Source organism: Camelus bactrianus, chromosome 1 (genome assembly GCF_048773025.1).
Source record: "Camelus bactrianus isolate YW-2024 breed Bactrian camel chromosome 1, ASM4877302v1, whole genome shotgun sequence".
Lineage (NCBI taxonomy): Eukaryota > Metazoa > Chordata > Mammalia > Artiodactyla > Camelidae > Camelus > Camelus bactrianus.
Genome location: NC_133539.1, coordinates 83922346 through 83935551, shown reverse-complemented (window position 1 = coordinate 83935551; position 13206 = coordinate 83922346). Strand labels below are relative to the sequence as shown.

Sequence of the window (13206 nt, the reverse complement as noted above, 5' to 3'; positions counted from 1 at the left end):
GCCACTGAGTCCCTAGAAATTCAACAGCAACTCTGCACTGACAAGAACAGAACTCTCCTTGATTTCTGAATGGAACAGGGCCTCAAACATTTTGACAAAATATTCTCTGTCACCTCCTGATCCGATCTCTTATAGAAAGATGTCTAGGACAGTACAATGGAAGTCAAATGGAAAATAGAAATACTGATCTCACATTTAGAAGTCTGTTTAGAAGAGAGAGGCCATTACTATGAATCTAAAATCACAACTGTTCAGAAAACATTGATGACTTTTTCATAACATGCTCTTATGCTCTTTTTTATCAGTATTACAAAAGAATACCTCACATGTTGCAGTATGTAAAACTTGACCCTCAAAAGAGGGATGAATGAGTAAGTTGAAATTACCAGTCATGCAAATAATGCTCTTTCTTTAAATCAAAGATATTTATCTTTCCAAGACCAGTTAAACTCCGTTAAAAAATAAATCTCCTGACTATCAAATAATGAGGTCTTCACCAAGGACTGCAGTCTACATACAGTAAGAAGGCACATTCAGAAGCAAATGAAAATACTGCATAGACACGCACTGCGCTGCGTTCCTGTCTGCTTGCCAAAGAAATACAGTCAGTGTAGAAATGGGAAATTTTCACATATTGTCAATGGATTTTGAAACTCCCCAAGGACAGGATGGCTTCCACTTTGGGACTTCCCCTAACAGTTAGGTTTGTACTTCAGAGAGTTACCTGAAAATCTCTGTTAATTTTAATTCTTTCAGGTCAGATGGTTTAAACACCAGATAATCTCCCTCTGAAGTGCCATGGTTGCAAATGCCACTTCTTGCTAATACGTCAAATTAAAAGCTAAGTCACATTTTAATATGTAGTGAAACATTTTTATGGAAGCCTTATGTTGGATTTTCCAAGAATATCATTTAGAACAGGACCTGGTACTTAGCAAGTACTCAAAGAATGTTAGTTTATGATGACTTTGGTAATGATACTGCCAGCAATGACAATGACCCTCTCACCTGTGGCAGGCAGCTGCTACGATGGCCCCCGATGAGCTCCACTCTCTATTATTCACGCCCTCACAAACCCCTTCCCTTGGGCAGGCGCTGACCTTAATGATTCGATTCTAATGAGCAGAACATGGCGGAAGTGATGAGTTATCACCTTCAAGATTCAGTTATCAAAATACTTTGCCTTTCATCTTGGGTTTTCCCACTCTATGTCTCTCGGGGCTCTCCTGCCCTGAGGCAGGCCAGTTAGCATGTGCTAAGCTGCAGGTGGGAACTGTGGAAATTCCTGTGGGAAGGCCCAGATGAGTGAGATTGGAAGCGGATCTTCTGAGGCCTGCCAACAACCACATTAGTGAATTCTGTAGAAGATCCTTCAGTCCCAGCCGAATTTTGAGATGACGGTGACCCTGGTCAGCAGCTTGGCCGCAACATCATTGAGAGAATCACCCAGCTAAGCCCAGATTCGCTTCCTGCAGAAACCGTGATGTGGTGTTTCACTAACTAAGCCAGTTTACCTTGGGGATATTTGCTATGCAACTGGATGACTAACCCAGATTTTGGAACTGGGGTACTGCCATTGTGAAAAGCTAAAAGGTGGCAGTGGCTTTGGAACCATGTAGTGGGCCTACCAAGAGTGGGAGTGAAAGGGTAGAGTGCCTTGAACACCCTGTTCAGAATTTTGGACTTTGAAGAGATTTTTAATAAGGGCATGAATCAAAGTGAGGAAAATTATACTGGAAACCAGAAATTATGGAGTGGCAGAAGGTTTCATAATACCCATCTCTGTGTAGTTACCTGACCTGCAGTCCCTTGCAGTTGTATGAGAAGTCGGAAAAAAAAAAAGTGCTCGATGAACTGGGTGATTCAGCTAAAGATTTCCCAGCAAAGTACTGAAGCACCTGGTTTCTCCTTGCTGTTTATAGCAAACTGAGAGAAGATAAATTGAGGGAGGGACTACTAAATAAAAAGGAGGCAGGACTTAAAGGTTTTGAAAATTGTCAGCCTCTCCAGATGGCAACCAATGCTAAAATTAAGAAGCAGTTTCCAAGCAAAGATCATTTCCAGGGAACTGTTTGAAAACACACGGTCTTAAGATGAGACCAAGGGTATAGCTTCTGAAATCCTTTTGGTAAGCCCTGGGAAATGTGACATCTCAAATATTATTCAGTCAGACCACAGACTCTCCTACAAGTTTAAGGGTGTGACTCACAGATCCTCCCAACAGGCTGCTGGTAAATTAAAGGGCATTGTCTCCTCAGGAGCCCAAAGTGGAGAAGGAATTATCTCTAAGAAACACGTGGGTGTGTTTTTTGTCTAATAAAGTAGACCTCGACAAGTTTCAGAGGAGAAACACAAAAGTTATGAGAGGATTTTATATGCAGAAACATTCCAGTTTGGACTAAAAGGGACTGAGATGGTCCCAAGTGAAAAACATCCATAGATCCCCAACATTCCACTGGCAGGAGGCAGGCTGAGAAAGCTCACCTGCACACACGTGCCGTCTCGCATGAAAAAGGAAGGATGACTCAGGCAGTAGAACTAGTAGTCCAAAGGGCGAAATCAAGAACCATGGAGAATTATTCCCAGGGTTGGGCCTTGCTGAGAAACTTTTGTCTAACTGGATTTCAGAATTTCCATGGACCGGTGACTCCTACACACCTCGTATTTTCCACGTTTTTGAACACAAGTATGTAGGTATCTTAGGCCTGGCGCATCGCCATAGGGTGGTTGTGCTGAGGTCTGATATCTGGACTCTCTAGTTTCACAGATCTATGAATGAAGAGGGGCTGGCTGCTCTTGAGAAGCTGTGCCTTAGGAACTGCAGCCACGGAGGCTCCCTCATGCCCGGAGCAAACTGAGACAACTTCTGGACTTTGAGCTGATACCTACGCGGTAAAGAGGATTTATTTTTCATCCTCTAATAAAAGTGATGTTTCACATCAGTACCATATAACATGTTTTACAGCATCAAACCTTTAAAAGGTTATGCAGTCCTTTTAAAAATTCCCCCTAAATTTTGTTTGTTAATAGGTTGAAAGATTGATGCAACAGGAAGAATAGATTTTTAATAATAAATCTCACTAATGTAAAACTTGATAAACTAGTCTACACTCACCAAACTAATCAAGCAATTTATCAGCTGCTCAATTTTAATCTGTTTAGAATATTTATTTTATAGTATCATTGCTGTTGTCGAGAACATACAAGCAATATCAAAGCTCTCTTAAATATCTTGATTTGTAGATTTCTTTGTTGTTTTTTTTAAACAAAAATTCCACTTAAAGAAGGGGTTTCAATGAGATGTGAAATGAGAAATGGAATGTTTGACTCTCCTAAAATGATTATATATTGTTCTTAAACTCACTTACTCTCCAAGGAAAGAAAAGGTGTCATTCAAATGTTCTGAATGCCTCATCCTTCAGAGTGACAGCACATCTTTTACTTTTCTATTCACTACCTATCATATTGTGACATTTTATGTATGAAAAATAGTTAAAGTAATATTTTTTTAATGTCATACTATTGTAACAAGCAGTTTATTTCATGCCCATGTTCCTCCAGGCTGTGGGCCTATTTAGTGAGGCTTGTTAGTGCAGGGCGATGGCTGGCATGTCCTCTGGAAAAGCACCCACAGGCCAATAAAAACAAAGAACACAAGTGGGCCATTCAGAAATACACAGCATTGTTTAAAAATAGCAACACCCATTTCTGCTGGAACTGAGAAGAGGGTGCTGCTGGTCTGCAGAGGCAGAGCGGGGTGAGGAATGCGATGTTGTCCTGCAAGTCAGGATACGTGGGCTCCTGCTTAGCTCGAGACACATGCTAAGTGATTCATCCACTTCAGGACTGTTTTCTTAACTGTAAAATTCAGAGTCTGGATCATTAAGTGACTTGATCACGTAACGTGTTTCTAAACCTCAGACATGCAGGCACTCCTAACGTGAGTTCTTACTTTATGCTCGCAAACCCTATACAGGTACTGCGGGTTGCCAAATGTTCACTGTTTCCCCTAAAATAAACTTCTAAAAAGGAAACTTTACACTACCACTTTGTAAATGAAAAACCTGACTTATGTGGCATTAATGGGTGGTAACTGTAAAATTTAAACGCCATAAAACAACAAAACAATTATTAAATTCCAGCTATCAGGCTGTTGGCTGCCTGAGCTCTGCTCTCTTTGAGAAAAACAAATGAGCAACCATATCTAGGAAGAGGTTCTAGTATCAAACTGAGAGTTTCTCCTTGACTTGTCAAGAAAACACTCGAAAGAGAATTCAAAAGGGCATAAGTTTCCTATGCGATCGATGTTATTTTATGCATCTGCATACCACCTAAAATTACCCCCAGTATCCACTAAAATCACCTTTCATAACAACCAAATGTCCTACACTCTGGATATGCTGCATCATACAATCACACCTATTACTTCTGATTCTAAATTTTATCTTGAATCCTCATACAGCCCGCCTAACCCACCTTCTCAAAACCGTTAATATTGTCATGAGAGACACTAAAATAATTTTGAGGGCAATGGAGTACTGTGGAAGAACGCAGGCTAGAAAGTCACATTAGTGTTCCAAGTTCAGCTTCATTAGATTTGACCTTGACACTGGAAGGTTAATTAACCTCTCTCAGCCTCAGATTGCTCCTTCACAATAAAGAGCTTGTGTCATTGTTAAGTGAGAAAATGCACGTAACGTGCTCAGCACAGCGCCTAAATGTGGTAGACATTTAATAAATGGTACGTTTCTAAAATAATTTAATTTCTTCAAGGACATTTTCAAAATTTTATCAAAATGAATTCGCTTCAAATAACAGTGGTTTGAAAGAAAAAATACAGTTGACTATTTTTCTTTTATAGTAAAGTTATACATAAAGTTATACATGTAGCTTCCAAACAAAGCTACAAACCCACAAACCACTGACTGGTAAGAGCAGCAAAAATATTTTGTCCTCAGTGATAAAATAAGAATACTTAGTTGTCAAAATGAAAAACAGCAACTCTTAGCTGCTACCATGCACAGTGTTCTCAGGTCCTTCCTTACCAAAAAAGGGTCAATACGGCAGAAAAGACCGAGTAAGAGTGTCTCAAATCAAACAAAAGTTTCAGCCAAGTTGGGCACATGCCTCTGAAATGAGCCACATTTAGGCCACAACTAATAACTCTATTACCTGCTAGATGTAATAAGCAGTGAGGAAAACAAAAAGCAGCCCAACACTAACCCTGCAGTAGCAGTTCTGGGTACCTAGTAAATGTCGTAGCGATGCTCTCTGAGATTCGTGCCAGTCTCATTAAATGTACTGTTTCTAGTCCATGCAAGTGTGCAGGATAGACATTGTTATTCCCAGCAAAGTATGAAGAATCCAAGTTCAGAGAGGTTACACCACTGGTAAACACCAGAGTTGCATTCAAACAGTACCTGATGCCAAACCCACTCCCCCTTCACTATTCCTTGTGTCTTTTTTTTTTTTCAGGACATGAAAGTATGCAAGAATCTTTCTCAATGCTTTGAAATGTTATAAACTGTTATCAGTCCCCTTTTTTGTCTCTTCTGTCTTCTAGTTTCTCCCAAATCCTCTGCATTTTGGTCAATCCAACTTCAGTCTTCATACCCCAACTCCAATTCACTCATTCCTTTAGTCTCTAAAACCTGGTCTTGTGCCCCAGCCCTTGGTAAGGCAGGAGAGAACTTTAAAAAGCCAAGGTAAGGCTTCCAATCTACCGGGGACTTAACCTAAAGGCTCACAGACAGTGAGCAATTCTCTTCCATGGTCAACCAATCTCAGTGAGCTCCAATTTACAGGGATGACTAAGACAGGCACAATGTGCAGAATTATACATAGTTTTGAAAGTCATATATATTTAACAGAATGCTTAATTGAGTCATATTTTCAAAAGGTATCTAGAAGCTTTTATCTTTTATTTAGGGAATGAATTTTAAGGCAGGGTTTTACATACAAATAAAACTGACTGAACTTAAATAGTTTTTACTTTAAATAAAAACAGCTTGATAAATTTCTCCTATTAACTGCAAGGTGTAGGTACATCAGCGAAAATATCCACTGAATAGACAATATCTAATTGATGTTTATAAGTCCTAACTTTGCACTTGAAAACCGGTATCCCTACCGTGCATTGCCTATACTTGTGGGGCTAAATTACTGAGGTCTGCGAACCATTCTGTTGTACATGAGGTCCTCAATAGCCCAAAATGCAAGCTCCACCCTTCTAAGTGCCGTACACCTGGCTAACGCTATTGATCCTCATGACAACCTATTATAAGCACCATGATCCTGATTATTACATGTAATGAAAGCAAGTCACAGAGGTGTGAAGTAACTCAAGATCACCCAGCTGGTAAAACAAAGATAAGACCTCAAATTTAAGTGCTCTGGCTCCTCGGCCCACATCCACTACATTTCACTGCCCACCATATATAAGCACATTCACAGGCAGAAAGAAAACATCACATAACTATAGACCCACAGTTTATTGAGCACCTACGACATGCCAGGCCCCTGTCACTGGAGATGAAAGAATTAAAAAAAGCCTGGTCCTGAGATGCAGGAGACTATTTTTTACAGCAGATTCACAGAAGGTTGAAAACAAAGAAATAACCAGATACAATATGATGTGTTCATGTTCAGGGGAATGAGTCATCCTACCTGTTAGGGGAACATGATGCAAAGGACAACTAACTTAAACAACAATGTCACCCTTAGAAGCACCAAACTTACTTATTAATAACTGTAATACACTTACCTGGAATAGGCACATTCAAAATACTATATGAACCTTTCCTTGATGATTTCTGGTCATCACAGGGAAGACCAAGCCACTGCAATTATGTAACACATGTTTTAGGAATGAGGGACTGTTTGCCCCACTTTTAAAACAAATTAAATAGTTACGTCCCTCTCCAAGGTCTTATTGCACAAGGTCATTGCCTACCTCTGGCAATCACACCCCCTCCTAACCTGACATGATGTATAGAGAGTTAATTAGTAACCAGACTCTTAATTCTAAATTTAAATTGTCAGGGAGGGTTCCTTCTCCAGAGTATAATGCTTGGATTTATGCCAGTCTACCTATTTTTTTTTTTTTGATATTCATTTAGCTACAATAAAAAAAAAATAAAGGAGCTAATTATAAAAACAAATTCTGCCAATTTCAAAATTTTACCCATGGCAAACCTGGGAAGAGAAAGATCAAATATCTTATCTCAGATAGCGACCCTGATGATAACAACAGCTAATCTTGCGTGAGTGGTACCTACTATGTGCTAGGTATATGCTAGGAGCTTTACTGGTGTTAATTATTTTATCCTCACAGTATTTTATGAAATAGGTCATTCTAATCTCCATTATATAAATAAGAAAAATGAGGCCTAAGATCACACAAAAAGTTGCAGAGCTCGAAGTTGAATTACATGCTTGGGGTAAAAGGAAAAACCCTCAGAAATCCTTGCAGCCAAGCAAGTAAAGTAAATGTGTGACTTGGCTCAGTCTTAAGATCACAGAGCGGCGGTTCTCAACTTTGGCTGCACATTGCAATCACCTGGGGAGACTGCCAGGTGGGTTCCGCCCCCACAGACTGTGACTTAATTGGTCTGGGAGCCGCCCAGGTGATCCCAAAGAGTAGCCAAAGCTAGAACCACTGTTTATAGACATAGAGTACTGCATGGCCCCAAAAGCAGAGTTTTTTGGTGGGTTTTTTTTTTTTTTTTAATTTTAAGTTAGTTAAACACTGAGCTGATCAAAGGTTGTTATTCCAGCCTCTGTTACCAGAGGTAACTACTTCTGCCCCACTCCTTAGTATAATTAAAGCAGAATATGGGAGGAAGATAGATAGATAGGCTGGCAGACATAGATATTAGTTTTTCATGGAAGGAGGGCTGCCTAGTCTTGAACTTTCCCCATGTCACCCCCACCATATATTTATGGAACTGTTCTATTTCAAAAGGCACTTGGAGTTAGACGTAACCTACTTTCAAAATAGTCTCTGGTATACAACCCTTTCTTAAACAGAAGATGACCTAAAGATGCTCATTTAACAAATGTATACCTTCAGATTACGGGGTCAAACGACTTAAGGTTTTTCAAGAGGTTTTTTTATTTTTATTTTTTACAGAAGCTACTCATAATTAACAATGATTTTAATCCAAGCCAGGTCAAGAGATCTCAAGTAACTAAACAAGTCTTAAGAAGGGAGAGTCTAATGTCCAAAAAAAAAATCTATGCAAGTGGTATATAGCGCCGCCAACCAAAACGTCATTTATCATTGGAAAAGGGAAGCAAAAGCTGCATACCATCAGAAAACCTTCATTAAATGGCCTGCAGATGTGAAATCCAACGTAAATGCTATAGAGTAGAAGTCAGTTGTGAATCCATTAGAAAAAGAAGAAACTGTAGCCTGCTCAGGAAATAATTCTTCATGCATAATCATACTGTAATTGTTGCAGCACCACAATTCAAGAGGAAATGGCAAAAGGGTAAATTAAGAAATGGACTGCAAGGCCACTCATTGAAACTAGCCGCAGTGTTTTTCCATCTCCTGCAGCAAAGCAAATGTTTTGTATTTTAATAGTCTGGTATTACCACTTACCACCCCTCTTCCTCACTACTACCACCAAAAGGCACATGAGAGGAGAAGATGCCGAGATTGATTTTCTAAATGGAATATTGCAAATACAGACCATGACCCAGAAATCAGGACCTCAGTTCTAGCGCTCGGAGTTGAAGCAAATGTGCTGCTTAGGTAAAACATTCTGTTGTTGCAACCTTATTTTTGTTTTTTTCAAAAAGCAGAGACAGGGAAGTGAAGTCTGAGAAAGCAGACAAAAGTGCTTAGGATTCATTTTCTCAACACAGTTATATTTTGTTGATTGAATAAATATATACATTGATCCCATCATGAGTGTCAGGCACTGTGCAGTGCTGGGATGTATTGGTGAATTTGACAGGACCTGCTCCCATGAGTCTCCTAAGCTAAGTGAACAAGGCACCAACCTTGTATAATCCACAATACACGCCCTTCCAGCCACATGTGTGAAAATCCAGTCCTGCCATTGTACTACCAGATGACAATTTTTCCCTTGGTCTAACTGCACTGAACTTCACAGGGAAGCTGCCAGTGGCTTCTAAGTAAATAAGTAAATAAATATCCACACTTCGCGTATCAACAGTAACTCACGGGTAAACTTCAACAAGTTTTCAAGAAAAATTTTTTTAACCTAAGACTGAATAAAAACCGGTTTTCTGTTTAAACCAACCCCAGTTTATATATTTTCACTGCCTGGGGCTAAACAGCTTCAGTAAGCTAAAAATACTTCCCTTACTGGGAAGAGCAAACAAGACCAAGAATCAGCTGTGTATCATTTTCTCTCATGTTAATTTTTTTTTTTACTACAAAACATTCAAAATATCTAAAACAGAAATGGAATCTGTTTCATATTTGTACAAATATACACTGACAGAAACATCCACCCAGCTTGTATCTTCCTAGTAGTATGAAATAAGCTATATTTGCATTATTAGCAAAGACTGTCAACATCTCACTACTCACAGTCCTTTTTTATTATTATTATTATTATTATTATTATTATTATTATTATTATTATTATTATTATTAGTTGGGGAGAGGGCTGCATAAATGTTGAAAACTAAGCACAAGTACAAAAAAAAGCTTTCAAAAATATGTATAGGATGACTCTGCTTTTAAGAAGACCACATGGCACTTACTTTGCAGTCATGCATCATTTATGTTCCTGAAATTTACATTAAATGCGATTCTAAAGTAGAAGGACAGTCTTTCTGCAGGTCTTGCTCATGTTGTGTTTGCTGTGTGTCTGGTCATGTTCCTCCTCTTGTACTTCTCAAGGCTAACACACACACACACACACAAACACACACACACTCCTAGCTCTCTGGGACAAACTAAAAGGTCCTCAGGAAGACAAATAACCCCCTCCCCAAATATAACTGCAGGACAGGAGTAGTAATGTGGACTTTTCCAACATATCCAACATCTCCAAAGTCACATTAATGAGTTAACAGAAATAAGAAACTAGCAGGTCTAGGCTGGATTCGACTGGGCCATTAGTTTGGGCTGCCTGGTCATGGCTTAATTTCCTTTGAAACAAAACAGCCCAGTTTGAGGAATCTCTGCCAGACTCCCCATTTCTTAGGCTACCGACAATGTCAACTGGAAAGCAAATACCTAGAAACCAGGAAACTATGCCACACCAGGATGGGCTGGCAGGAGCGGAGGGAGGGCTCCTGGTTTGACTGCCCGGATTGCAGCTGGACTTTTGCCAAGTGTTGGGGTAAAAGACTGTGTGCTCCCGCCCATCCAACGCCCAGTGGGACTGGGATGGTGCTGGCGATTTCAAATGTAACTGCCGGAGGAGGCCGGAGGATGGGGATGTGTCATCTCCTCTGACACTCCGGGATCCGGCGGCCTGACTGGGCTCGCCTCTGATGTCCCTGAAGGTCAGAGGTGGTACCCACAGTGTCAACGGCTCACCAAAGCCACTTTTCCAGCCCGGGAGGGAGGCGCGGGGCAAAGTTGGCCACTGGCCGCGCGAGTCCCGTTAACCGTACCTTGTAACTGGGCGGAAAGGGACTCCTGGTGCTGCTGGTACTTGAGCGCCACCGCCTCGGCTTTCCGCAGCTGCGTTTGCAGCTCGTAGTACAGCATCGCTCCATAGAGAAAGCCGAACACCACGGTCAGCAGCAGCAGCGTCTGGAAGATCCGCTTCTGCTTTCGGGAGCACATCCCGTTTCCCATAGTCCTGCCGGGACCCCGCGCCGCGGCCGTCCCCGCCGCCGCCGTCCTTTCGTCCCCGCGGCCCGAACGAGCGCCTCAGCAGCGGCCGCCGCAGGAGGTGGTCAGACGCTGCATGAGGAGGAGACGCGAGACACAAAAGCGGGACCGGAGGGGAAGTGGCGCCCGCTCAGCCCCCGCGCGCCGCGGGGCGCGCAGCCATCGACGCCGCCAGGACAGCCGCCGCCGCCGCCGCCGCCGCCAAACTTTTGCGACGCTGGTTCTGCGCGAGTGCCCGGGCCCGGGAGGGGGCCCTCCGCATACTTCTGAGCGGGCTGTCCCCGCGCCGGTCTCCAGACGCCGCCTTGTCCTTTTCCCTCTTCCCCACTTTTCGGCCCGGCTGCCTTCGGCGGCGCTCAGAGTCCTGCCCCGGCAGCTCCCCGCCCCCTCGCGGCGGCTCCCACTGCGCGACTTCGCTGCCACCAAAAGGAGGGGGTGCACGCCCAACAAAGGGAGCCAGGCTCCGGGCGGCGACTCCGCGCTCGGCCCGTGGGGGTGAGTAGAGGGATGGGGACCAGCTGCCCCGGCAGGGTTTGGGGGCCGGCGGGCCGGTGTCACTGATGGGGTTGCGGAGCCTTGGCCGCCGCCGCCTCCCACCCAACTTACGTGTCACCCACGGCCCCGCTATTCTGGCCAACGGGATTCCGGGAGGAAGTCCCACTCGGGCTCCCCGCTCATTGGGCCCGTCAGAGCCGCCGCTCCCTCCCTACGGGGAGGCAGTGCCGGGCTCGATTGGACGCCGGCTTTGTCCGTCCGACCTCAGGGCCGCGCCTTCCCTCCAGCGCGGGGGCCGGCGAGGGGCCCCGTGGGCGGCGCGGCCGCCCGGCGCGGGGGTGCACCCACGTGAAGTGCGAGCGGTGGCGAGAGGCGGCGGAGCCGGCGGCAGGGAGGTCGGAGTGTGCCCCGGACGAGTCCGGACTTGCGGCTGGGCGAGATACGGTGCGCACGTGCGTGTGTACTTGGGAGTGTGTGCGTTTGTGATGCAGCCCCTGGCACGCACATGAGGAGAGGACTAGTGTATGAAGTGGGAGAGAGTGAGTGGGAACAACTGTGTACACTCTACCGAGCACTCATTCTTCCTTTCCCTACCGGGTGGGCAGATGCGGCAGGCACACGCCTCGTCAGCACAATCTTCGTAGTGAGCCCGAGATGCCTCGCCTGCTGGGTCTCGCCGCATTCGGTGTACTCGCGCGGATGCGTGTATGCCCACAGATGGCAGCACACGAGCCGGGAGACTCAAGCACGCTAGACTTAGCGCCCAACTCTCCACGTGGGTTGTGGAAATCAGCTTGCCTTTGGCAGAGAGGAAAAAGAAAGATCTCGTATTTTCCCCCGACTGAAAAGAGAATAATTTAAAAACAAATCTTACAGTGAAATGAGTATGCATTTATTTTGTCATATGTATTTGTTTTACTGGTGGCAAAAATACATCAGTTACGTTGCTAAATTACACTTTAAAGGCCAACAAAAGTTCCCTGTATAAAAACAAGTAAAGCAAACATAACAACTACAAACCTCTTCAAAGAAAATCCATAATGCACTAGTTCTTTCTACGTACTTGAGGGGAAAAAAATTGAGATTATTTATAAATGATAATTTTGTTTCTGCTCGTGACCTAATTCTAAAAAAGTAAATCATTTCTCAAATGCCTCAGTAGTGTCATGGAATTTATCATATACTGCATAATTTTATGATATTCTAACCAGATTTTAGTCATCACTATCAATAATGGCCAGTGACTTCTCAAAATAAAGGTAGATCTGTTTAGCCCCAAATACCACAGAAAGGCAGACCCTGATGTAGAAATTTTTTAGGTGGACTCTGAAGTTAGAGGATACTAAAAGCCATAAAATAAATCGAATTTATCGCCTCACTAGCCTGTGACATTTATACTACCGTGAAAACTTAAGTGTGCCTGGCATGTGCTTTTCCCTAATAAATGATAATTTGTATTATATGGTTTTAAATGCTTTCATTTACAAATATACTCACTTACCACAGCCAGGTTAAGTATTAGGCTCATACACTGGTTAATAAAGAAAGCAAAGTTTATCAAGTTACTGGGATAGCTCTAGGACCTTCTAGAAAGACAGGAGCTCAACAGGATTATTATCCAGGACAGAATCCTGCTCTTTCCGTCTCTATCTGCTGTTGAAGCCAGAGTCTCATTCTTTTTAAAGTTATATTAACAAATTACATCTTATCCATAAGAATGAGAACCTAATTTAAAAAGAAAAAGATCTAAAGATTCCGTGTTTTGTTCTGTCATATATAGCCTTATTGAATTATTGAATCTACCACTTTTTAAATTTCACTTTTTCAGAAAGGTGTGACTCTTAGAAATTGAGACTGGATAATTCCTGCAACCTCGTCAGAATTCC

General features: G+C 42.8%; 2 protein-coding genes across 21 annotated transcripts in view; one reads left to right on the top strand and one right to left on the bottom strand.

Annotated features, from left to right (window-relative positions):
- Positions 1–11447, bottom strand: part of GOLIM4 (golgi integral membrane protein 4) — a 71786-nt gene extending 60339 nt beyond the window's left edge. For 2 of the 5 annotated variants that reach the window (XM_074368264.1, XM_074368282.1), the window contains exon 1: positions 10603–11445. In XM_074368264.1, the coding sequence (XP_074224365.1) occupies positions 10603–10789 (187 nt within the window). In that variant the 5' untranslated portion in view covers positions 10790–11445. Of the gene's footprint in view, positions 1–10602 lie in introns of all 5 variants that reach the window. The other 3 variants (XM_074368273.1, XM_074368285.1, XM_074368259.1) reach the window with 3 other exon arrangements.
- A 134-nt stretch (positions 11448–11581) lies between these two features.
- Positions 11582–13206, top strand: part of LOC123616013 (uncharacterized) — a 101100-nt gene continuing 99475 nt past the window's right edge. For 3 of the 16 annotated variants that reach the window (XM_074368320.1, XM_074368300.1, XM_074368298.1), the window contains exon 1: positions 11582–11764. The gene's annotated coding sequence lies outside the window, so the exon portion shown is untranslated. The remainder of the gene's footprint in view (positions 11765–13206) is intronic. The other 13 variants (XM_074368316.1, XM_074368308.1, XM_074368296.1 and 10 more) reach the window with 9 other exon arrangements.